Genomic DNA, 21,934 nt, shown 5'->3' on the forward strand with positions numbered 1-21,934 from the left:
TGTACATGATCAGTTACCTTTTTCAAAAATATAGTATCGGCAGTATTATTATGAGGAAATTTCGTTGCAAGTGCCTGTAACTAAACAGATTCATACCAATCTTTTTCTTTCGCAGCAACTTATGGCATAGGAATATTTTTCGCAGCCATTTACAAAATAATAGAAAAATGCATGCATTTAGAACCAAGAATACAAAATAAGTATCTAACTTTAAGAATTGTAACAATTAGTAACTTTTGAAGAAATAAGAAAAGATTCACCTACTTTTTGATGTAAGTTTCTGGTGGTCCCAAGAACGAAGGAACAACACCACCAAAGTCGACAACAACTTTTTCAAAAACAACTGCTGGTTCCAATGCCCATAATTTCAAGGTATGTTCACCAGCATCAAAAGTATGGGTAGTGTTATGAATCCATACACCGTCACTTGCAGCGTCTTCCCAATGGGCAGGCATGGCAGTAGGGTCAGTTGGATCAACAACAATTTGAACTACTTGAGGTTCTTGATCGTCGATGGCAATGGCATACTTCAAAGGACGAGATGGATCAATGTTCAAGGATGAACCAGTGTAAACAGTAATGTTAGATCCATATTGTGGTGCACTAAAACTGTACAAGTTGTATTCCAAGTACGAATAGTCTTCGGTTGCTTCTTGGGAGTCAGCAGTGACGGGGAACAAAGTGACACCAGACAAGGTTCTTCCATATCTGTCAATTGTAACATAGTATGTGTCATTTGTAGATTGGTTGTTAGAGAAATGTTCTGCTTCGATGGAGATGTGTTGGTTAGTCTCCACAAAACCCTTGAAATCATCTGGTGCTTGAGTCTTGTTGATTGGCAAATTGACAGTTGGCATACCAAAGAATTCGTAAGTGGTATTGGAAGTGATATTCATGAACACGATATTGTATCCTTCTGGGGCCTGGTCCCAGTCTACCGTGACTTCAACATCAACCGAGTTCCAGATACTGTTGTTTGTTGCAGAAACAGATCCTGACGAGGGATTAACCTTAACGTAATCAGCATAAGGAGAAACCTCAAAGTAGAAATCTTCAATACCTTTGTTGAAAATAGTAATGTGTCTACTGTCAGTGTAAGGATCTAAAGTTGGCAATACCAAAGTATTGTTACTGTATGCAACAGCATTATAAGCATCATCACCTGGAACAGATCCTCTGGATTGTTCTACAGTGACACCCAAAGAACCAGCTAATGAGTTTTCTTCAAGTTGAACATATGCAAGTGGAGGAGCAACATTTCTCATTGGCTGTTGCCAGTAGAAGTAGCCCAAGTGAGTTTGATCCATCATATGCTTCCATTTTCCACCAAGCAAGGAGTCATATTCACCTTTCCAGGTGTTGTCATATTGGAATCTGTCAAGTACATGAGTGGATAATGCATTAGCTTGATTTCTTCTTTGTTCAGCATACAAGTTGTTCTTACCAGCAGAAATCAAAATGTCGTAAACGGTGTAACCAGCAACAGCAGGATGGAGAACCAATTGGAAAAATGATGGCTGAACATTCTTTGGCAATTTTTTGTAAACAGCCCATGCTCTGTCAGCCAAGTCTGCCCATTCACTAAGCACGGTTTCGGCTTCGTTGTAGTTGTATAAATGAAATGTGGTGGTGTTTAATGCTTCGTACTTCTTTCTGTTTGCATAGAAACCGTAAAGATCAATAATGTCAGCAACTTCCTTGACATCGTCTTCCTTAAGGTATGCTCCGAATTCTCTTTGAGCCCATGCGGTAGCCCAAGTCATGACCTTGTTAATTGGTCCCCATGTATCAAAGTCATAACCTAAAGAAATGAAGTATTCAATTGGAATTTCTAAAGGCTTCATGTCACCAACGTTAACAACCCAGATCTGGTCAGCTTGTTTTTGTTTTGCCAAATGCATCTGTTCCCAAGTCTTTTCCAAAGAAACAGTGTTAATCCACTTGAAATCAACTGGACTACCAACGTAGTCAAAATGATAGTAAACACCAGCACCACCAGCTCTGTCTGTTTCGTTAGCAAGGGGCAATCTTCTGTTGTTTCCCCAGTTATCATCCACCCATAACAAAGTAATGTCTTCAGGAACTTGCATACCTTCTTGGAAGTAGGCTTGAACTTCCTTATACAAACACCAAACTTGTGGGATATCAGTGATATCGGTATTGTTAAAGTACTCAGTTAAAAGTTCTCTTTGAGTCTTGATGACGTCTTCAAGTAAACTGATTTCAACACCACCAGTGATAGGAGTGTCTCCGAATCCTCTCATACCAGTTGTCCACATGTTTTCATATGGCTTGCTTCTGGCGATACCTTCTTTCCAGAATTCAACGATGTTATCTTTGTTAGTACTGTAATCCCAAGAACCATTACCGAAAGTAGTCCACTCATTAGTGGCTCTCATAAGTGGCTCAGTGTGGGATGTGGACATGACAATACCATAGTAGTCAGCCCAGTACTGGTTTTCGGGATCATCCTCTCCAAACATACTGGCCCACATAGCGGGCCACAAGAAGTTGGCTCTCATTCTGAGCAACAATTCGAATAACTTCACGTAGAATTGGTGGACGAAGTAAGAGTTGTATTTTCCTTCTGGGAAGAATTCGGCAACCCAAGCTGCCAAAGCTGGTTGTTCATCGTTAAGGAAAATACCTCTGTATTTAACACTGGGCTCTCCTTGGACCTTTACGATTGACTTGGAAACATAGATTTCACTATGAGTAGCTGGCACGACGTCGGCGAACCAGTACCATGGAGAGACACCGATTTGTTCAGAAATATCATAGGCACCAAAAATTGAACCTCTCTTGTCACTTCCAGCAATTACCAAAGCACTACTGATACATGGTGCTGGATTCTCAATAACCTTCATGACATAAGATTCCCACTTGCCTTCAATTTCACTGACATCTAACTTCTTTGCAGAAACTAATGTATCGATAATTGAAGAGTTGCCAACAGTACCAATAATAATTGCAGATTCAACCTTACCATGTACTTTAGTACAAATTCCACTACCAGTAAAATTGACAACTGGCAAGGCTTCACCAGTGACTTTCTTGAAATCATCACTTAAGTCCAAACCAGCTCTGACAACACCTGGCCAGTCTTCAGTATCCAAGAATAACGTAGCCGACTTTTTGTGTGCAGCCAATTGCAAATCGTCTTTCAGATTTTTGAACACAATATTTTGCAACCCACCCAATGCGCTAACGGTGCTGCAAAGAGCAACCAACGCTGGGAAGTATGAAAACAACATGATTGCTGGGTGAAAAGCTAATAATTCATTTGAAAGAAAACGTTTCGGTGGACATGGCCTGTTAAATTTATACTCTTGCTCACATTCTTTGTTCCACAGTTGGAACCATTAAGTGGTGGGGCTACCTCGAAATCCTATTTAGGGAGTCCTAATTATTTTCAACAATATAATATCTCCACATTTTGAAATATTGTTAGGTTTACATGGGGTAGATGCATATGCCAAGGAGTACCTTAACGCATACGGTCCTATGAAATGCAACTAAGAATAGGCACAAAGCTCCATTTCATATGGAAGAGCTCTTGGACCTTCTTCTTGCTTGACAGAAATGTCTGTATATTGACGGAAAAGTCTGTATGAAAGGGGAACAAGACATAAAAAATACGTTAAACTCGCAAAAAATATTAAATATCGGGAATCGGGAGGCTGTTCCTTTATGCTTAAATCAGGTACTAAACAAGAAGCCCCACATTAGCCCATACCTTATGCATCGGAACGCCGGCGTATTTGTAATTCTATGGGGTAAGAGTATAAGTATTGCTTGACCGCCCGAAGTAAGGTAGAAGCGAGTTATATTGGAAGCTTGCCACAAAAAACCAGACACTTCCTTCCTACCAAACTGTATTTGTTTGGACGGGACCAATACTCAATTTGGTGACAATTGAACCTACATGAACTGGGCCAGATCTACATATTTGTCATCTCTCTCTTGGGAATGTTTCAGGGAGTAGTTTCATCTGGAATTCGAAGGATCTTTTTTACTTACGGCAGAATCTTAGACTTTCCCGATAGGTTATTCTGATTTCTTTAATAAAATATTTTAAATTACTGTTGGCACTAGTAAGCTCGTTCCTTTCTTCTCAATAATGTATTCAATAATGGAAATCCTACAGGATGTGTTCAATATTCATCTGACTTCTCTGTCTCGCATCACCTTGTGATCAGCATGTACACCGTTGCACACTCAATTTGTAACAATAGAAATATCTGTTGGGTGAGGTACAACTCCTTTCCATTTAATTGTTGGATAGTAGACAACTCAATCGCGAAGTTAGTCATCAATTTTCGAATAGGACACCGATTCCCGGTTTTGATCTATACTTTTAAGTTTTATTGCCGAATTCTAACAATGAAGGGATCAATATACTTTTTTTTAGATAAATTACAGAATTGCGTAAATAAACAATTTAAAAAATGCTAAAGACAAATCTCAACGTTCCCATTGCTAACTTCCATAATTTATTCTATTACAACCGATTGAATTTTATTAGGTGGAGATCATAAGCTGGAACAAGAAGTCCCTCCACTTGTCCTGATAGTTGTTAACATTTTCTATTTTCCCTTAACTATTGCGGTAAGGATGCAAAAAAATGAGAGATACGGACGGAATAAGTGTCCTTAGACCATAATTAAGAGGGCGTGTGGTCTAGTGGTATGATTCTCGCTTTGGGCGACGATTTAGCAAAACTAAATTGATTACTACAAGCATGCGAGAGGCCCTGGGTTCAATTCCCAGCTCGCCCCTTTAATTTTTTTATTTCACAAGAGAACATTCCTTCGATAACTAGTAATCAGAAACCAATGAACTCACATATTGGAGTACAGAGCTTAGCTACAAACAGTTTTGGAGATAAGTTGAGAACGTCTTGTAAGTAACATTTTTTCTAACTCTTTTTTCCAACTCTTTGTAATTTTGCAACTGAGGGTTACCCGGCCGAACAAATCAAGTTCAAATAGTTTACGTGGAGGTTTAATCCAACTATCTTCGTTTTATCTCTATACGATTACAAAATCACTTCTAAAAATGATCCGTGTAATATCGCTATTTCTTGTATTTGTGTCGTTAGCTTCGGCCAATATATTTGACTTTTTGAATAACAACTTTGCCGGTAGGGGCCAGCAACAAGGAGGACAAGTTCAGACTCCAGAACAATATGAAAACGCAATTTTGAACACCAACTGCGGAAAATACGTCTGTCCCGATACGGGGATGTGTGTAGAAGCTCCCAAGTTTTGCCCCTGTCCATATCCATCGTCACAATTAAGATGCTTTTTGCCAGACGGTCGCTACTTGTGTATTTCCAAACCAGCCGGAGATATTTCAGCCAAGTACGATGATCCTAAATCTAACTGGAAAGTGGATGCCAAAGATGATAACATCAGAGACTGTGGGTGGGTTAGCAGAGCTTGGAGAGGACTTGTATAAAAATGATAGAACAAAAGTAATAGAAAGAACCAGAATCACAACTCAAGATGTAGATTATAGTTCATGTTGGTGGTTAAAAGTTAACATTGGCTTCGAAACGCAGAAGCCCTAACATAGGTCTAAGGATTGCAGCAGAATGTGATATAAAGAAGTGGCTGTCTCGAATCACGACGATAAGGTCCGATCATAACGCCAACTATAAATGCATAAGTAGAGTGCAAGTCTACTACAATCACGTGAAAACATCGAATTGAAAGCTATAGGATATAAGTCGACTACATCCCCTAATCTGACATTACATAGACAACTCACATCTCCGTTATTGTCACCTTCGTCGGCTGATGGTATTCCGTGAGAGAAAGAGCAATTACCAATAGAAATCCAGCTGAAGACTTCGTTTTGAATGTAGTCGGACCTCGGAATGAGTGTATACAAAAAATCCAGACATGAAAGATCCGAACTTGTATTAGACCCAATAAAGTTATACGGTCAAGAAGAAATAGAATCCCAGCAATTTCACCTTAATTGGACAGAGTTTTATGTTATTTCTAGATTAAGCAGTATTTGTTTGGATCTCGATACTGTATATTGAATCCTTAAGTCTTTTAGGCTTAATATTTAAGCTGGCTACGTCGAAGTTGTTTCTACTGATATCCCTTGCATTAATAGCTTGCTATGAAAGCTCAGATTTGACTCACTTCCAAGGAGGCTTCTAGGTTCCTTAGGAAATTCTTTTAGCTAAATATATAGACGAATTCTCGAGGCGAGAATGTGAAAAATTAAAATTTTCACGAGATTCCAACTGCCCAAAATGAGATCAACTTGGTCGAGAAATGTACATCTAGACCCATACCAAGTAGGACCAACCATCGCAGTTACATCATATGGCTAAGCCTTCAACTTCGTTAAACATTCTTGAAGTTGATGGAATATAATGTAGGATCAATGTCGTACCACAGCGACATTATACGACATTTGGATTGAATTTCCAACAGTATTGGCCAGTAAAATCCATATGCCTATGTATGGAAGACCGGTCTGCACATACAGGTTTCTGATGGAAAATAAGATACAGGATTCCAGGTAATTCAGATATCCGGATTTCCTCCTCGAGGAATGTTCCCGAATATCCATGGTTTCCGAGGTGAGTCACCCCGGATTGGATAAGTCTACTATAAAGAGAAATGGTTCCAGATTTTTGTTCCCACTTCAGTTTGTTGGCTAAGAGAAATTACTCAACACTCATGAGAAATGAGGGGTTACCAAAGTATTTAAGTACCAGCAGATTGTTGCTGAGTTGAACAGGAATTTAGATACTTCTTTAGTGATTAATACAAGTCCATATCCATTAATCCAAAACCCTAGTCCAAAAAGGAAAACCGGTCGCAATATACAGGTTTCCCGTCAGTCTCTTCACCTCGTTTAGCCTGTATTTAAGAGTGCCTCTATAAAACTTGAATCATTTACGCGTCCCTTACTCTACTTGCTATCTGTCTTCTTCTTTCTCCTTGAAGTACCTAAGGGTTTCAACTTCTTCTACTTACAATTTCACGAATGCCTTACTACGCTGTTGCTAGAGGCAACAAAACAGGAGTCTATACCAGTTGGGACTCTGCCAAATCCAACGTCTTAAACGTTTCAAACTCATGCTACAAGAAGTTTAACACGGCTGCTGAAGCCCAAGCCTTTGTAAGCGACAACGGCTCTGGTTCCGGAAGTTCGTATAGCTCTTCTAGGAGCACAGGCGGTTCTTCATACTCTTCGGGAGGCTCGCAAAGTTCATCTTATGGAGGATCTACTTCATCTTACGGAGGCTCTTCTTCATCTTATGGAGGGTATTCTGGTGGATACTCCGGTGGCTACTCTGGCGGATACTCCAGTGGGACCAGTAAGCAAAATGGTTCTTCTAGCCACTCTAATGCTTCATCTAGTAGCAAGCCTGCTACTGGTAAGATCTACGTGGATGGTGCAGCTAGAGGTAACGGCCAGGATAGGCATGTTGCTGGAGGCTATGGAGTTTACTACGGTCCAGGACACTCCAAAAACGCCGCTGTAGCCATGGATACTGTAGACAATCAGAAAACTACAAATCAAAGAGCTGAGTTGCACGCTTTGAAGCATGCTCTTAATGACATTGCCAACGATGACCTGTCGAATACTAAGTACAGTATTCACTCAGACTCCAAATATGCTATCAACAGTGTATCTGAATGGTCCAAGGGCTGGAACGAAAACAACTGGACTAACTCTAAGGGCCAACCTGTAGCAAATAGAGATATCATCGAGAGTTGTCTTCCAATTCTCGACAAGGTTAATGACAAGTATTCTGAAAAAGGCTGGGGTAAAGTCGAGTTCCACCATGTCAAGGGTCATGCGGGAGACCCTGGTAACGAAGCAGCCGACAGATTAGCAAACGAAGGTGCAAATCAGATGGAGTCTAGATACCGATAATGGAGTCTAGAAACCGATAGGCTGATAGATTACTAATAGCATTTCTACTTTTTTTTGCAGTATGTTTACGAGACTTCTATGGTATTCATCTCCGGAAGGAGAATAAGGATGTAAGGCACTCTTGTAGAAAAATTGAAAGTTTTAGAGTAATGTCTGAGCATTGCAAATGTGCATATACTAGATTTTGCAAAGGCTCTAATTCGTTGGTGGGGTACCTAGAAGGAGAGTACATAAGCATGGAGCCATTCAGAACTGTTCAATGCGATAAGGCTGCACCCTTTGTTCAGCAAGGCACTATATAGCGCAACAATCGACGTAGAAGTACGAATTCCAGCATATACAAATATCACCGGCTGGTCGCTTCGCAGTTAGTGACTCTACAAAGGGAATTGCCAGATGCGTTGGCTGACTCTGCGATCAGAATATTTGATCCCTCCACATACTTAAGGTATTTAATTATTTATCGAATCAATGCTTGCATGTTTTGTATGGCGAAGTCATCTAGCATGAAATAACTGAGAAAGAGATCCCTCTTGCCAGACATGTAGAAATGGATATTCACACTTCTCTGCTCTTGGGTGTTAATTGGTGCTCACAATTAGAGGTTTTCACGTGACCGTCCTGTTTACGGCAATCATCCGTCTGAGTCATAGCTGGGGCATATCGATAGAGTTAGGCACATAATCAGAACTGAGCGATAACTCATTGGTGGATGAGCTCCGCATTCTGAGTCTATCAATTTTAAATGGTGCAAATTTAAGGTTTGAAAAATCAGTGGTGAAAAATCTGAAAAATTTCACTGCATCACACTGATAATATTTAATTCTTCTGCTTTTCTTCATCAGCATCTTCAACTTGTAAAGATAAATCTAACTCGTGTAGCACAATGTTGAGAGCTAGAACTGCTGTGAATAGCGGAGCTGCCCGGGCAGTCAGAACGTTGGCTACCTCGGCTTCTTCTCCTGTTTTCAACTTCCCTGTACCTGAAGAGTATGTCTCGAGAACTCCTCCATACTCCAAGTTGGTGAGCAACTTGAACAAGGTGAACCAGATTTTCAACCACCAGCCGTTGACCTTGGCCGAGAAGATTCTCTACTCTCACTTGGTGGATCCAGAAGAGAGCTTGGCTGCTGCCAACGGGCTGACTGCTAATATCAGAGGGGAACAATACTTGAAGTTGAACCCAGACAGAGTCGCTATGCAAGATGCTTCTGCACAGATGGCCCTCCTCCAGTTTATGACTTGTGGAATGGCTTCAACGGCCGTGCCAGCCTCTATCCACTGTGACCACTTGATTGTTGGCAAAGACGGTGCCGAAGAAGACTTGGTCAAATCCATTGCTACCAACAAGGAAGTGTTTGATTTCCTCCAGAGCTGTGGTGAAAAGTATGGTATCCAGTTCTGGGGCCCTGGCTCAGGTATCATCCATCAGATCGTGTTGGAGAATTTCTCTGTTCCCGGTTTAATGATGTTGGGTACCGACTCCCACACTCCCAACGCCGGAGGCTTGGGTGCTATTGCTATAGGTGTTGGTGGTGCTGACGCTGTGGATGCCTTGACAGGTACTCCATGGGAGTTGAAGGCTCCTAAGATCTTGGGTGTCAAGCTCACTGGCCAGTTATCCGGCTGGTCGTCGCCAAAGGATGTTATCACTAAGTTGGCTGGTATCCTTACCGTCAGAGGGGGTACCGGGTACATTGTAGAGTACTTCGGTGAAGGTGTCCAGACCTTGTCATGTACCGGTATGGCCACAATCTGTAATATGGGAGCGGAAATTGGAGCCACGACGTCAACTTTCCCTTACCAGGATGCCCATAGAAGGTACTTGGTAGAAACCAACAGAGCTCCGATTGCCGAAGCTGCAGATGCCGTAAATAAACAAGTAGGCTTCCTTCAAGCTGACAAGGGTGCTGAATACGACAAGGTGGTTGAAATCAACCTCTCAGACTTGGAGCCTCACGTCAACGGGCCATTCACGCCAGATTTGTCTACTCCCATTTCGCAGTTTGGTGCTGTAGCCCAGAAGGAAGGCTGGCCACTGACTGTGTCTGCTGGCTTGATCGGTTCCTGTACCAACTCTTCGTACCAGGACATGTCTCGTGCTGTTTCGATTATCAAACAGGCTGAAGCAGTAGGATTAAAACCCAAAATCCCCTTCTTTGTCACTCCAGGTTCTGAGCAGATCAGAGCTACCATTGAGAGAGACGGCTTGATTGACACCTTTGAGAAGAACGGTGCCATAGTCTTGGCCAACGCCTGTGGACCATGTATTGGCCAATGGGACAGAACCGATGTACCCAAGACCTCCACTGAGACCAACGCCATCTTCACGTCATTCAACAGAAACTTCCGTGCCAGAAACGATGGTAACAGAAACACCATGAACTTCTTGACATCGCCAGATATGGTTACCGCAATGATCTACTCTGGTGACGTCAACTACAACCCCATCACTGATTCTATCAAGTTGGAAAATGGGGAAGAGTTCAAGTTCCAGCCTCCTCAAGGTGAAGAATTACCTCTGCATGGATTCATCAAGGGCCGTGAGCAGTTCTATCCCGAAGCTTCACCAAAACCCAAGCCTGAAGTCTCAGTCAACGTCTCTCCAGAGTCCGACAGATTACAGTTGTTGGAACCATTTTTGCCCTGGTCTGGTGAAGAGTTGTCTACTAATGTATTGTTGAAGGTAGAAGGCAAATGTACCACAGATCATATCTCTGCCGCCGGTGCATGGTTAAAGTACAAGGGACATTTGGAAAACATTTCCTACAACACGTTGATCGGTGCTGTAAATAAGGAAACCGGTGAAGTAAACAAGGCCTACGACTTGAACGGAGACCTGTACAGCATTCCCGAGCTTATGATTAAGTGGAAGGAAGAAGCCAGACCCTGGGTTGTTGTAGCAGAGCACAATTATGGTGAAGGTTCAGCCAGAGAACATGCAGCTTTGTCTCCTAAATTCCTTGGTGGCTCGATCATCTTGGTCAAGTCGTTTGCCAGAATCCACGAGACCAACTTGAAGAAGCAGGGTATGTTGCCTTTGACTTTTGCTGACGAAGCCGACTACGACAAGATTTCATCTGGAGACCTTTTGACCACTGTCGATTTGAAGGACATGATAGCCAAGAACGGCAACAATGGTGGTGTCTTGACAGTCAAGGTCACCAAGAAGGACGGTTCTACTTTTGACATCTTGTGTAAGCACACCATGTCCAAGGACCAAGTGGATTTCTTCAAAGCTGGTTCAGCCATCAACCACATTGGTAACTTGAAAAGAGCACAAGCCTGATAACACAAACCTTTTATAACATAGCATTCTTTATTTAGTTCAACAATACTGTTGGCTATGTCAGCAGTCAATTATTTATAAAAATAATACTCCAAACAATTATCCACTCGATATATAATCTACAATACAACATTAATTCGATGTAACAATAATATTAAATCGATATATCTACAATCATGTTATCTACATTAATATGAAATCGATAATGTTTATAATGGCAATAGTAAGATCGTTAATGAGTATTGCGAATTGGAACGACAATTCCGTCAAGAAATAAAAATGGCGATGGACAAAAATGTTAAATACGACTGCGGCTAGTGAAAGCTGACAAAGTCAAACAACAGTTAGATGATGATGATTCTAATGATGAAATGAATAGCTGAGAAAAGCAATAATAACTAAGCGATCTTTCTTTTTATCAGGCGTCAATCAAGTCGTGGGACTTGTCTGCGTCTTCTTCTTCATCATCCTCCTGTTCCCTTTCTCTTTCGTAGAACTCGTTCAAGATCTTAGGACTAATTCTGTTCAACAATTCCTTGGGGTAGATTCTCAACAACGACCAGGCCAAGTCTAACGACTCGAAAATGGATCTGTTTTCGTAGGCTCCCTGGGAGATGAAGTTCTTTTCAAACTTCTCCAAGAATTCTAACGACAACTTGTCTTCGTTAGACAAGGCTTCCTCACCAACGACTGCTTTCATTGCAGCGGCGTCTCTACCAATGGCGTATTTGGCATACAACTGGTTAGAAACATCACCGTGGTCCTTTCTAGTCATACCTTCACCAATTGCAGACTTCATCAAACGAGACAAAGATGGTAACACGTTGATAGGAGGATAGATTCCTCTGTTGTGCAATTGTCTGTCGATAGAGATCTGACCTTCAGTGATATAACCAGTCAAATCAGGAATAGGATGGGTAATATCGTCGTTAGGCATAGTCAAGATAGGCACCTGGGTGATGGAACCGTTTCTGCCTTCAACTCTACCAGCTCTTTCGTAGATAGTAGACAAATCGGTGTACATGTAACCGGGATAACCTCTTCTACCAGGGACTTCTTCTCTAGCAGCAGAGACTTCTCTCAATGCATCAGCATATGAGGACATATCCGTCAAGATAGTCAAGACATGTCTCTCAGTTTGGTAGGCCAAATATTCAGCGGTAGTTAAAGCCAAACGAGGCGTAATGATTCTTTCAATGGTTGGATCGTTGGCCAAGTTCAAGAACAACGAAGTTCTTTCTAAGGACCCGTTTTCCTCGAAATCTTGCTTGAAGAAACGGGATGTTTCCAAGTTCACACCCATAGCAGCAAAGACAATGGAGAAATTCTCTTCATGACCGTCGTGAACGTCTTTGGTAGGTCTAACCAAACCGGCTTGTCTACAGATTTGAGCGGCGATTTCGTTGTGAGGCAAACCAGAAGCAGAGAAAATAGGAATCTTCTGGCCTCTGGCGATGGAATTCATGGTATCGATGGCAGAGATACCGGTAGAGATCATTTCTTCTGGGTAGATACGGGCAAAAGGATTGATTGGAGAACCGTTAATGTCCAAGTAGTCTTCGGCAAAGATCTTGGGGCCCTTATCGATCGGTCTACCGGAACCATCAAAGATTCTTCCAAGCATATCCTCAGAAACAGCAATCTTCAAGTTCTCGCCGGTGAACTCAACACGGGTCTTTTTGACATCGATACCGGAAGTACCTTCGAAAACTTGGACAATAGCCTTAGATCCTCTGACTTCCAAAACTTGCCCCTGTCTGATGGAGCCGTCTGGCAAAGTCAAGTTGACAATCTCGTTGTAACGGGGAAACTTGACATTGTCCAAAATCACCAAGGGCCCATTGACACCTCCAACGGTGTTGTACTTGATTCTGGGCTTGATTTTGAACCCCTGGGTGACGGCTCTTTTGTTCAACTCGAACAATTCCTGGTCAGTGAGAGACATGGCTGCAAATGTAGTGGAAAATGTGGAAAGAAGTGAAAAGACTTCTGAGAAATTGTCTCTATTCAATCTTATCTATGTGAAGGGGGTCGTTGACTTTTCTAATTGGCCTGGAGTTTACGCGCAGAGGACAGAGAGTTACGCGCGGGATGAGCGTTTCGCTGGAATGGCTGGGCTGAGATGGACGGGAAGGTGGTGATGTTTTGGACCTAAATGGTGCAATTGAGTATTGAAAGCTGGATATTCTATCGACTACAGTGGTTAGAGTGGACGAAAGAAGTTTAGAGGGAAAAACTGTCCAATTGCATGAATTACAACGCTCTTCTGAAAAGTCGTGGTACTGTAATTGGCACTATCTGGTAGATAATTAATTTATCTGTAGCCATGCGCGCTCATTGGAGCTTAACTGGGAGACTGAGTAGAGAGGCTAAGTATGAGTCTCGGTGTATATTCTCTAGATTTATAGTATCTCACTTGAAAGAGACATACGGCTTAGGGCCTTGCCATATAGAACAAGTTTGAAATTATGGAAGGTTCATATAAACGGGAAGCCATTAAATATTGTATTTTTGTAATTCCATGCCTTCTCTTTACCAGATTCTCATATAACTTGCCCCAACAATAAATGTATTTGTACCACGTAGTCGTCACCACTCTCTTAAATGCTATATTAGATACCCATACTCTCTAGTATTATACTCTATTTACAAGAAACCCATTACTAAAACATTTTGCTCACCACATCCCAGTCATCTAGCTGCATCTTGGCCTGGTTCGCTATAAGATCGCTCAAGTTCATGTCCATCAAGATCGACGGAGGGTTGATGCCCAGTTTCTTCAGTCGTGGCCCTGTCTTGATGAGCTGCTTGTACACCTTGTCCAGAAGCTTCTTGAGCTCTACAACGTCTAGGTTCTCTTCTTCACTGTCTGTTGGCGAAGTCTCAGCTATGACATTCCTTTCGTCTGTCTCAAGCTGTGAAAGCTTAGACTCAAACAATTTGTCTAGTCCATATACTTTCTCTAGGATGGCTTCAAAGCTACAAACAGAATCGTCTTCTTCTGTTTGTCTTTCAAGAGTCATCAGATAGAAGAAAAACTGGAAATTGGCCACGATTTTGGCGACTACAAGTACAAACTTCAAGAACTCCGGGATTGTTACCTTTTTGAACGGTTTGTTGAGGATTCTATGCGGTATTATGATAAACCTTTTGCTAGATGAAGACTTTCCAGAAGTCTTAGAAGGAGATATAGATCGTTCTTTGAACACAGGAATATCTGATGTTGGCTCAGGAGTCCTTTTCAACAGCGCCCTTCGCTGCGAATTGATCGTCTTAGAAGACAACGGCAATTTAATTTCGGCTCCTAACTTGATTATTCGTTCTATGTTTCCATTTTCATCAGCAGTCGGCTCTACACTTACTCTTCGTTCTATTGGATCTGGCGGATCATCGAAATCCTTTTCATCAATACCAATCATCTGGTTCTCCTTGTGTTTTATTGAATCGAAGAAATCGCTAGATGGAAGATATATTGCAAGTTCTGCCAAATACGGAAGTCTGGTATTGAACAACTCAGATAAGTTCTTCTGCAACACAATCAAATTTTCAAGAAATTGGTTAATAGACAAAACTCCAAGACTCAAAAACGTCTCCATCTTCAAAATTGGCTGGAAATGAAAGAGCAAGTCTCTATGGGAACTTCGCGAAAAAGTCACTTCCTTCAACACCTTGAAGTTCTTAAACTGGAGCTTGAGTGCCTGCCGCCTCACCTGACTGATTTTATTTGTACGATACTCGGCAATAGCAGACTCAGACTCCCTTTGAGCTTCGGCAAACATTACTTCCAAATGGCTCTTCTTTTCAGCAAGTATCTGTTGCACATGTGTTTTTTTTGCTACCGTTTTTTCGATTTCTTCAGCAACTCGTACTTTTTTTAGAGTCAAGAACTGGGTAGATCGCTTTAAAGCGTTGTTCTTCATTGCCAAATTCATCATGGCAAGCTTGTTCAACTGAAGTGACAAAGCTGCAATAGAATTCATAGTTGGAGGCGTACTACCCTCACTAGCCATCACCATATCGTCGTACAATTTTGCCGCAATTTGAAGTGAATCTTCTTGGACGTCATGCAAAACATCTGCCAACTCAAATATATCATTTATCTGGTCTCTGGCTGCCTCGCTGGTGGTTTCTGTTTGCAGAACTCGCTTCTGCCAGTATTGGATTTCTCCATCTATCTCTTTATCTAAGTAGGAAGTCGGTTGTGAGGGCTGCGATTTCGGAATGGTCTCGTATCGAGTCTTATAGAAGTACGATGACATGCTGCATGTCGTCAGAAAGAAGTGACTGGAAATCCGAAACAAAATGAAGACTTCAAGACCCACAAGTATATTTATATTTCTAAGGTAAAATGCATAGAAACGCAACTAAAACGATAAGGTATGATAATGGTATATACACGACCAGAGATAGTGGGAAGAACCCTGAATAAGCCAATGGAAATGGGCAATGGAGACAGACAAAAGATATAACAGCATAAGGAAATAGCCTTTAACTTGCAATTATATTATTGACCATTTCGTTTGCATAATTACTAAAACAGAAAGCAGGCAAAAAAGTACAAAACCACTGGCAAGTCTCTTGTAAGATTACGGAAATACTGGATCTCCATTGTTGTAGGTGTAGATTACAGTGTATGGCCAGACAAATTGGTATTTGAACAAGATACAAGATCCAATCCCAGCAGACTTGGGATTCTATCAGGAGATACCGCAAATCGGTATTCACGGATGCCTTCTTGTATACCACTACCATTTTCAAGAAACTCACGTGACATAAATAGTGGTTGCACTCCGGTTTCCTTCCTGCCCTGCAATACGATTGCTGAATGACCCAAGCGGGATTCCCATGCGTTTATTTTCTGGATGTGGAACAGTTTCCGGGATTCCATATCTAGACGTCGTTCGTGTTTCATCTATTCAGCCTCACATCTTGCTACCGGTTCACCGAAACCACACCTCAGCAGCGCGGTACGGCGTTCACATGCTCAAAACGGCAATTTGCGTCGCACTTTAGAGAGCATTTCGGCTACTCCTGCACACTTCCAAACCCCATAGTTGCAGAACGACTTCTGTAAATCTTACAGTTTTGGCAACGGAATTATACTGAATATTTTATAAATATGTTCTTCTTTTTCCAAAAGGTGAAGATCGAAATTCTCAGTGAATCTTTTTTTTTTCGCAACCTAAACACGAGATCATATATGATACCATTATATCTATAACATATTCATCAGATTGTACTAGATAAGGTCTAACAACAACCGGACTACTTCACGCAAACAAAGCTGTTTGACATTGCTTCACTGTATACCACAGCCGTATAGTGTAATGTCGCTCCTAGGAGTAAAAAGCTCTATCTCCCTCGACTTGAAGCAGCCACTCAATGACTGTGCTCCTGTAAGAATTGCCTTGTTGGGAGGCCCTCGATCTGGGAAGACTTCTACAATTTCAAAGTTAACTGCTGATACTTTCAACGATACCTACTATCCCACTCATAGTATCAACCCCGTTCTTTTCCATTACAAAGCTCTGTCGTTTCTTCCTAGACTCATTCTTGACGAAACGGAACCTGAAAATAGCCTTTCATATTTCTCCAAGCAGAGCAGGGTGCTTCTCAGTCCTGTTCTTTACCAGACCTATTTGAAATCGAACAAGAAGAAAACTGACATATCCCACAATTCAGAGATAGTCCATTCGAAGAACAGCTACTATTGGACTTATTCAGATAAGAAAGAAAGGACCAGAGATTCAGAACATAATTCCAGATCATCGTCTATGGACGAATCAGCTTCGTTGGACAAGGCGTACATTCCTCCCCAAACCACCCCTGTACTTGTAGAACTCATAGATACTCCCAGCTTCAACCCACAACAGGTTGTACCCTTTTTAGAAGCTTCCATCTACCATAAACTCGATAAAGATATCTTGAGGAACTTGGCAAACGAGCCACGGAAGCCAGTTTCCACCAACCCGTTGCTAGTGGCCAGTGGTGCAAGCGAATTGAACGGAAATATTGATGGCTACTTCTTCGTATATAGTGCCGTTCCGTCGTACAACCCTCCTTCTTATGAGGAAACCATAGATCCTATACGCATTGAAAGTTCGAGCTCAGCAGGTAGTGCAACATCTATAGATGCGGAGATTCCAGTATTAGATACTTTGCCAGGAGATGAGACGTTCAAACTCTTGTCGATTATGAAAGGGGCTTTGGATGAAGCTTGGAAAGAATACAATTCGTTCAAGAAGAGATGGAACCTCGGCAAGGAGCACGACATTTTCTCGTTTAAGAATGCGATGAAGAGCATATGGAAGGATAAAAACATCCACGACGTGGCTAACTTGCGGGAGCAACTTAGTAAGGAAGTTCACTTGTACGACAACTCTGTGGATCCAGCTGACCCCGATTGTCCTCCGCCAATTTGGATAATTTGCACCCATACCAAGAGTCAACTTGCGTCACCTAAATTGATTCTGAACGGGAAAAAGGTATCCAAGTTCTGGAAATGTGGGTTTGTAGCCATTGATAACGAGGACAACAATGTGGACGAGGTGTTGGCGTTGATGTTGAGGGAGATTGTCGAACGGAAGAAGTTACAAAAGGGAAAGAAAAAACACCAGTAATGGGTAATGAGCATGGGATAGATAGGGTAGAAAGATATTCTACAATTAAAAATAACTTTTATAACATACAATGGTAAATATATAAACAATCAACGATAAACTAGAATGATTTACTAGAATGATAATAGAACAGTAGACATATAAAACGATCAACGTTAAACAAATGAAACAGAACTTTTAGTTTCCTTTTAGTCTACCGGAGCAATAGCCACTCCCAATTCGGAATCTGCCTGGCCAAAGTATAAGAACCACTTGCCCTTGAACTGGACCATGCCTTCGCAGAATACAACCTTGTTAACCTGGCCATTCTTTTCGTTATCTTTTTCAGGCTTGAGGATGGGCTCAGACAACCTTTTTACAGGTCCAGCCTTAATGTTGTCGTAGTCGACAAGCATCTGACTGATGGTATAAGTATTAGCAGGCAAGTCGTCTGTTCCTGTCGTATCAGCATTGTAGACGAAGATCCACTGATTTGTACCATTTCCCATCTTGACCGGTGCGGGACCCAGCTCAATCAATTTGCTTTCGAAATCGTACTGGACTCCAGCAAAGGTATCTTGTCTGAAGTCTTGAGTAGGTAGTTTCCAATGAACCAAATCATCAGACTCAGCCAAATACAAGGCGCTGTCCCCCCAGATCATGTAGTACTTACCATCTGGAGCCCGTTCGGTGAAGATGGCACCCGACTTCAGCCATTGACGACGAATACTTGGGTTTCCATTTCCGTCGTATGAGACATCATGCCAAGTTGGTGGAATGAACGAGGGAAGTTTGTTCCAGTTGAACAAGTCTTCCGAGGTAGCTACACAGAGACGAGCAAAATGTTTATCGTAGGCGGTATACGTGACAATAAAGAGCTTGGACACGGGGTCTCTAACGATTCTTGGGTCTTCAACTCCTCCACCCTGTTCCCAGGGCTCTGTGGCTGTGATGATAGGTTTATGGTATCTGACAAAGTTGACCCCGTCTGTTGACCAGGCTAGACCCACCAGTGACAACTTGGCTGCGTTCTGGGCCCTATAAAGCAAGTACACTTTGTCGTCTACAACGATGGCAGTTGCATTATATATATATGCGCTTTCAAACTCGTTGTCAGGGTTTGGCGTGAGAATGGGGTTGTTCTCGTACTTCTGAAACGGCCCGATGGGGAACTTAGTGGGGGCCTTGTAGTTCCTGTCGCCGAGAGTTGAGGCTCTAGAGACTACTGGGAGCATCATATTTCGTAGCAGCAGAGTTAGAGAGGTAATTGACGTTTGTTGTGAATCCAAACTACCAAGTAATTATACAATATGAATATTGAATTTTAGAGAATATTTTAATTATAAAGTTTCAGAATATTCCGGCCGCACTGAAATATGGGGAAGGAGTGCGATGACGTCAAACGGCCGTGCATATCTCCTATATCTGGAGAATATCCAAGCGCAGCTTAGAGGCGATTGAGTGATAATTCTGCCATTGTAGAAGCAATTGGTAAATATGGCAGAGACAGCAGACAGATACAAGATGCTTGAAATGCTATATAGTGTAAGTAAAGTCAAAAATGAAATTTAGAAGCTAGAATATTTACAATAATAGTCACAAGGGGTTACAATTGCAAGCTATCTCCGAACAGAGGTTTTCCTAAAGCACTGAACGGCGATTATAACTTCTGTTACGGTGTGTTTCATAAAATTATATCTCCCTCTTTTAAAACTGAGCCTTTAGGAGGAGCTTTGCTGGAGCCAAAGGTGAATTGGTCTTTGACTCCGCCTTTCTTATCAGGATTTGTTCTCATTCGAAAAACTGCTTTCAGAAGATCGAGCCTTCATCAGAATGGACGAACCAGTTTCAACAGGCATGTCTCATTAGCTGAACACATTAGCCAATCTTCATATATCCAGATGGAAGCCGACTTTGAAAATGGCGGACCTACTACTTTTGATCAGATTCTTCTGAAGCAACTTATGCTTCTGTACACTTTACGAAAGTCGCAACCACAGTGCGCGGACTTTTCCACTGTTCTCATATTTAGGAGCAATTTCAAGGACTTTTTCTTCGCTGGAAGTATGGAAAGAAGTTCAAATTTGTCTGATGAGATGGGAATTATCAACTAGTTGACGAGGATTATCAGCCAGTGGTAGATGACTAACCCCCAGGAGTCTATTTTCGTGATGCCCATATTTTTTGCAACTGGAGTTTATTTTCAGCGACAGACGCAATATTTCCAGAGCGGGAGATTTTAATTGAGTTTTTCAGGCGCGACATCCAGATCAGAGGGGGCTGTACAAAATATAGCATATTGCTCAAGTATATTTTCCCACAGGCTAATTGCTTTAAGGGAGGTTCTATTTTATGAAATTCACTGAATTAGAGAGTCATCTCCTAGAGGATCTCCATTGCTTCCGCCAACGACATTCCTATTCTAAGCTTCGGCAGATAATGGGGCTCAGGCCAATGTGGCTCAACTCAATGGGCAACTGGGCTATGTGGATACGAAGGCGTGCCAAATAATAGCACGACACAATCTTTTTTGAAATCCGGTCATATTTTGAACTTCAGATTCACCCAATATCAAAAGCTCTCTACTACACTAAGTTGGACAGAGAATTGGCTATATACTATATTGCCACAATATACCAGAACAGGCCGTCGCCACAAGATGTCGTACCGACATTCTCGTAACCCAACACATTTATAGTCTGAATACATGCCAGAGCTCAACGTCTTCTCTCACGTGACTCCGCCCTAGAAAAACCCAAAGATCCGAATCTCTGAACCTGATAGCAAATACGATAAACAAATTTGAGACTGTCTTTTCTTCGCTTTCAGTATCAATTCGCCAACTGTACTGCTGCAATTGTCATTTCCACACTCTGGTATAGTGCTGCGATCACCCACTGAACGAACAGATATACTTCTGCCACTTCATTGTATTAATTAGAAGTTAAGAAATACTACTATTACTAGAACTACGATTCAATACTATTCTTACAAAAGCATCTGCTGCTGAACCTCTTGTATCGTCCGAAGATTCTTTCCATTATATCACAATTTCGACTTCATCATGGGTCAACTTCTCTCTCATCCCATAGAGGATAAGGAGTTAGACTACCAAAGTCACGATACCCTTTCGTACTGTATTGGCTCAATGCAAGGCTACAGGATGACGATGGAGGACGCTCACGACGTGCGAATCAACGAAGACGAGAGTTTGGCTGTTTTCGGGGTCTTTGACGGCCACGGAGGCAAAACTTGCTCAGACTATTTGGCAGACCACTTGGTCAAATATATCTTCAAACATCTCAATTGCCGTCCAGATAAATCGCCGCTTGTATTAGCCGACTATCTTCGTATCATCAAAGACTCGTTTTTCAAGATCGACCACGACTTGCTGCTGATGCCGAACTTGGTTAACTGTGGTCTGACAGGTATCGTGCTGACAATCGTAAGAGACAAGTATATTGTAGTAGCCAACACTGGTGATTCGCGTTGTATTCTTTCTATAGATGGCCACGCTAAGACATTGTCATATGACCACAAGCCTGTCATCATGAATGAGCGTATACGGGTAGAAAACAGTAACGGCTACATTCTCAATAATCGTATCAACGAGATTCTAGCCTTGTCGCGTGCTTTCGGTGATTTCAAGTTCAAATTATCGTTTATCGAGACTTCGCGTAACAAGTATATCAACCAGAACAAGCTGCATTTCAAAAACCATCTCGTGCACTTGCCGCCGGAACTCTTCCAGGTCACTGTAGAGCCTGATTTGTTGGTGTATGACTTGCAGAATGCTGAGGGTGTACCGGAATTCATCGTAGTAGCCTGCGATGGTATATGGGACTGCTATAAAAACAGTCAGTTGATCAAGGTGATTCGTGACAAGTTGGCCTTGGGCTGGAAATTGAATAAAATCATCGAATTTGTATTGCACGAATGTTTGCTAATGGCTAATAACTATACTGGGATAGGTTTCGACAACATGACCATCATCATTGTAGCATTGCATAGCAATAGCAATATGGATGAATGGTACGAGAACATGAAGCAGAAAATTCTTACCGAGAAAAATTTGGTATGAATATCTATCAACAGAAGTCCATATATGTATGGGAACATGCATCTATTGTGATTT

General features: G+C 41.8%; 10 protein-coding genes across 10 annotated transcripts; 6 read left to right on the forward strand and 4 right to left on the reverse strand. All coding sequences in view use genetic code 12, as the record gives it.

The window, feature by feature from the left end:
* Positions 1-260: 260 nt before the first annotated feature.
* PICST_61283 (predicted protein) lies at positions 261-3,254 on the reverse strand (the record flags this gene model as incomplete). Its single annotated transcript, XM_001385893.1, has 1 exon — positions 261-3,254. One exon carries the CDS (start codon positions 3,252-3,254, stop codon positions 261-263), a length of 2,994 nt encoding a protein of 997 aa, XP_001385930.2.
* Positions 3,255-5,058: 1,804 nt separating this feature from the next.
* On the forward strand, positions 5,059-5,460 carry PICST_48963 (predicted protein; the record flags this gene model as incomplete). The annotated part of the gene is made up of 1 exon (XM_001385550.1): positions 5,059-5,460. One exon carries the CDS (start codon positions 5,059-5,061, stop codon positions 5,458-5,460), a length of 402 nt encoding a protein of 133 aa, XP_001385587.1.
* Positions 5,461-7,009: 1,549 nt separating this feature from the next.
* PICST_84962 (ribonuclease H) lies at positions 7,010-7,911 on the forward strand (the record flags this gene model as incomplete). Its single annotated transcript, XM_001385551.1, has 2 exons — positions 7,010-7,177; positions 7,205-7,911. The coding sequence occupies exons 1-2, from the start codon at positions 7,015-7,017 to the stop codon at positions 7,909-7,911; spliced, it is 870 nt and encodes a 289-aa protein (XP_001385588.2). The 5' UTR covers positions 7,010-7,014.
* Positions 7,912-8,797: 886 nt separating this feature from the next.
* ACO2 (aconitate hydratase) lies at positions 8,798-11,312 on the forward strand (the record flags this gene model as incomplete). Its single annotated transcript, XM_001385552.1, has 1 exon — positions 8,798-11,312. The coding sequence occupies one exon, from the start codon at positions 8,798-8,800 to the stop codon at positions 11,198-11,200; it is 2,403 nt and encodes an 800-aa protein (XP_001385589.2). The 3' UTR covers positions 11,201-11,312.
* A 306-nt stretch (positions 11,313-11,618) lies between these two features.
* VMA2 (Vacuolar ATP synthase subunit B (V-ATPase B subunit) (Vacuolar proton pump B subunit) (V-ATPase 57 kDa subunit)) lies at positions 11,619-13,145 on the reverse strand (the record flags this gene model as incomplete). The annotated part of the gene is made up of 1 exon (XM_001385894.1): positions 11,619-13,145. The coding sequence occupies one exon, from the start codon at positions 13,143-13,145 to the stop codon at positions 11,619-11,621; it is 1,527 nt and encodes a 508-aa protein (XP_001385931.1).
* A 718-nt stretch (positions 13,146-13,863) lies between these two features.
* On the reverse strand, positions 13,864-15,459 carry PICST_33019 (predicted protein; the record flags this gene model as incomplete). The annotated part of the gene is made up of 1 exon (XM_001385895.1): positions 13,864-15,459. One exon carries the CDS (start codon positions 15,457-15,459, stop codon positions 13,864-13,866), a length of 1,596 nt encoding a protein of 531 aa, XP_001385932.2.
* Positions 15,460-16,575: 1,116 nt separating this feature from the next.
* PICST_6302 (predicted protein) lies at positions 16,576-17,787 on the forward strand (the record flags this gene model as incomplete). Its single annotated transcript, XM_001385553.1, has 3 exons — positions 16,576-16,887; positions 17,002-17,299; positions 17,366-17,787. Coding segments are annotated over 3 exons (1,032 nt in total), but the record flags the coding sequence as incomplete, so codon positions are not given.
* Positions 17,788-18,008: 221 nt separating this feature from the next.
* On the reverse strand, positions 18,009-19,037 carry PICST_33021 (glycosidase; the record flags this gene model as incomplete). Its single annotated transcript, XM_001385896.1, has 1 exon — positions 18,009-19,037. The coding sequence occupies one exon, from the start codon at positions 19,035-19,037 to the stop codon at positions 18,009-18,011; it is 1,029 nt and encodes a 342-aa protein (XP_001385933.2).
* Positions 19,038-19,296: 259 nt separating this feature from the next.
* On the forward strand, positions 19,297-19,913 carry PICST_33022 (predicted protein; the record flags this gene model as incomplete). The annotated part of the gene is made up of 2 exons (XM_001385554.1): positions 19,297-19,344; positions 19,419-19,913. 2 exons carry the CDS (start codon positions 19,297-19,299, stop codon positions 19,911-19,913), a joined length of 543 nt encoding a protein of 180 aa, XP_001385591.2.
* A 950-nt stretch (positions 19,914-20,863) lies between these two features.
* Positions 20,864-21,880, forward strand: PICST_36779 (ser/thr protein phosphatase; the record flags this gene model as incomplete). The annotated part of the gene is made up of 1 exon (XM_001385555.1): positions 20,864-21,880. The coding sequence occupies one exon, from the start codon at positions 20,864-20,866 to the stop codon at positions 21,878-21,880; it is 1,017 nt and encodes a 338-aa protein (XP_001385592.2).
* Positions 21,881-21,934: the final 54 nt, after the last annotated feature.

The sequence above is a fragment of the Scheffersomyces stipitis genome, chromosome 6 (genome assembly GCF_000209165.1).
Source record: "Scheffersomyces stipitis CBS 6054 chromosome 6, complete sequence".
In the NCBI taxonomy this organism is placed as follows: Eukaryota; Fungi; Ascomycota; class Pichiomycetes; order Serinales; family Debaryomycetaceae; genus Scheffersomyces; species Scheffersomyces stipitis.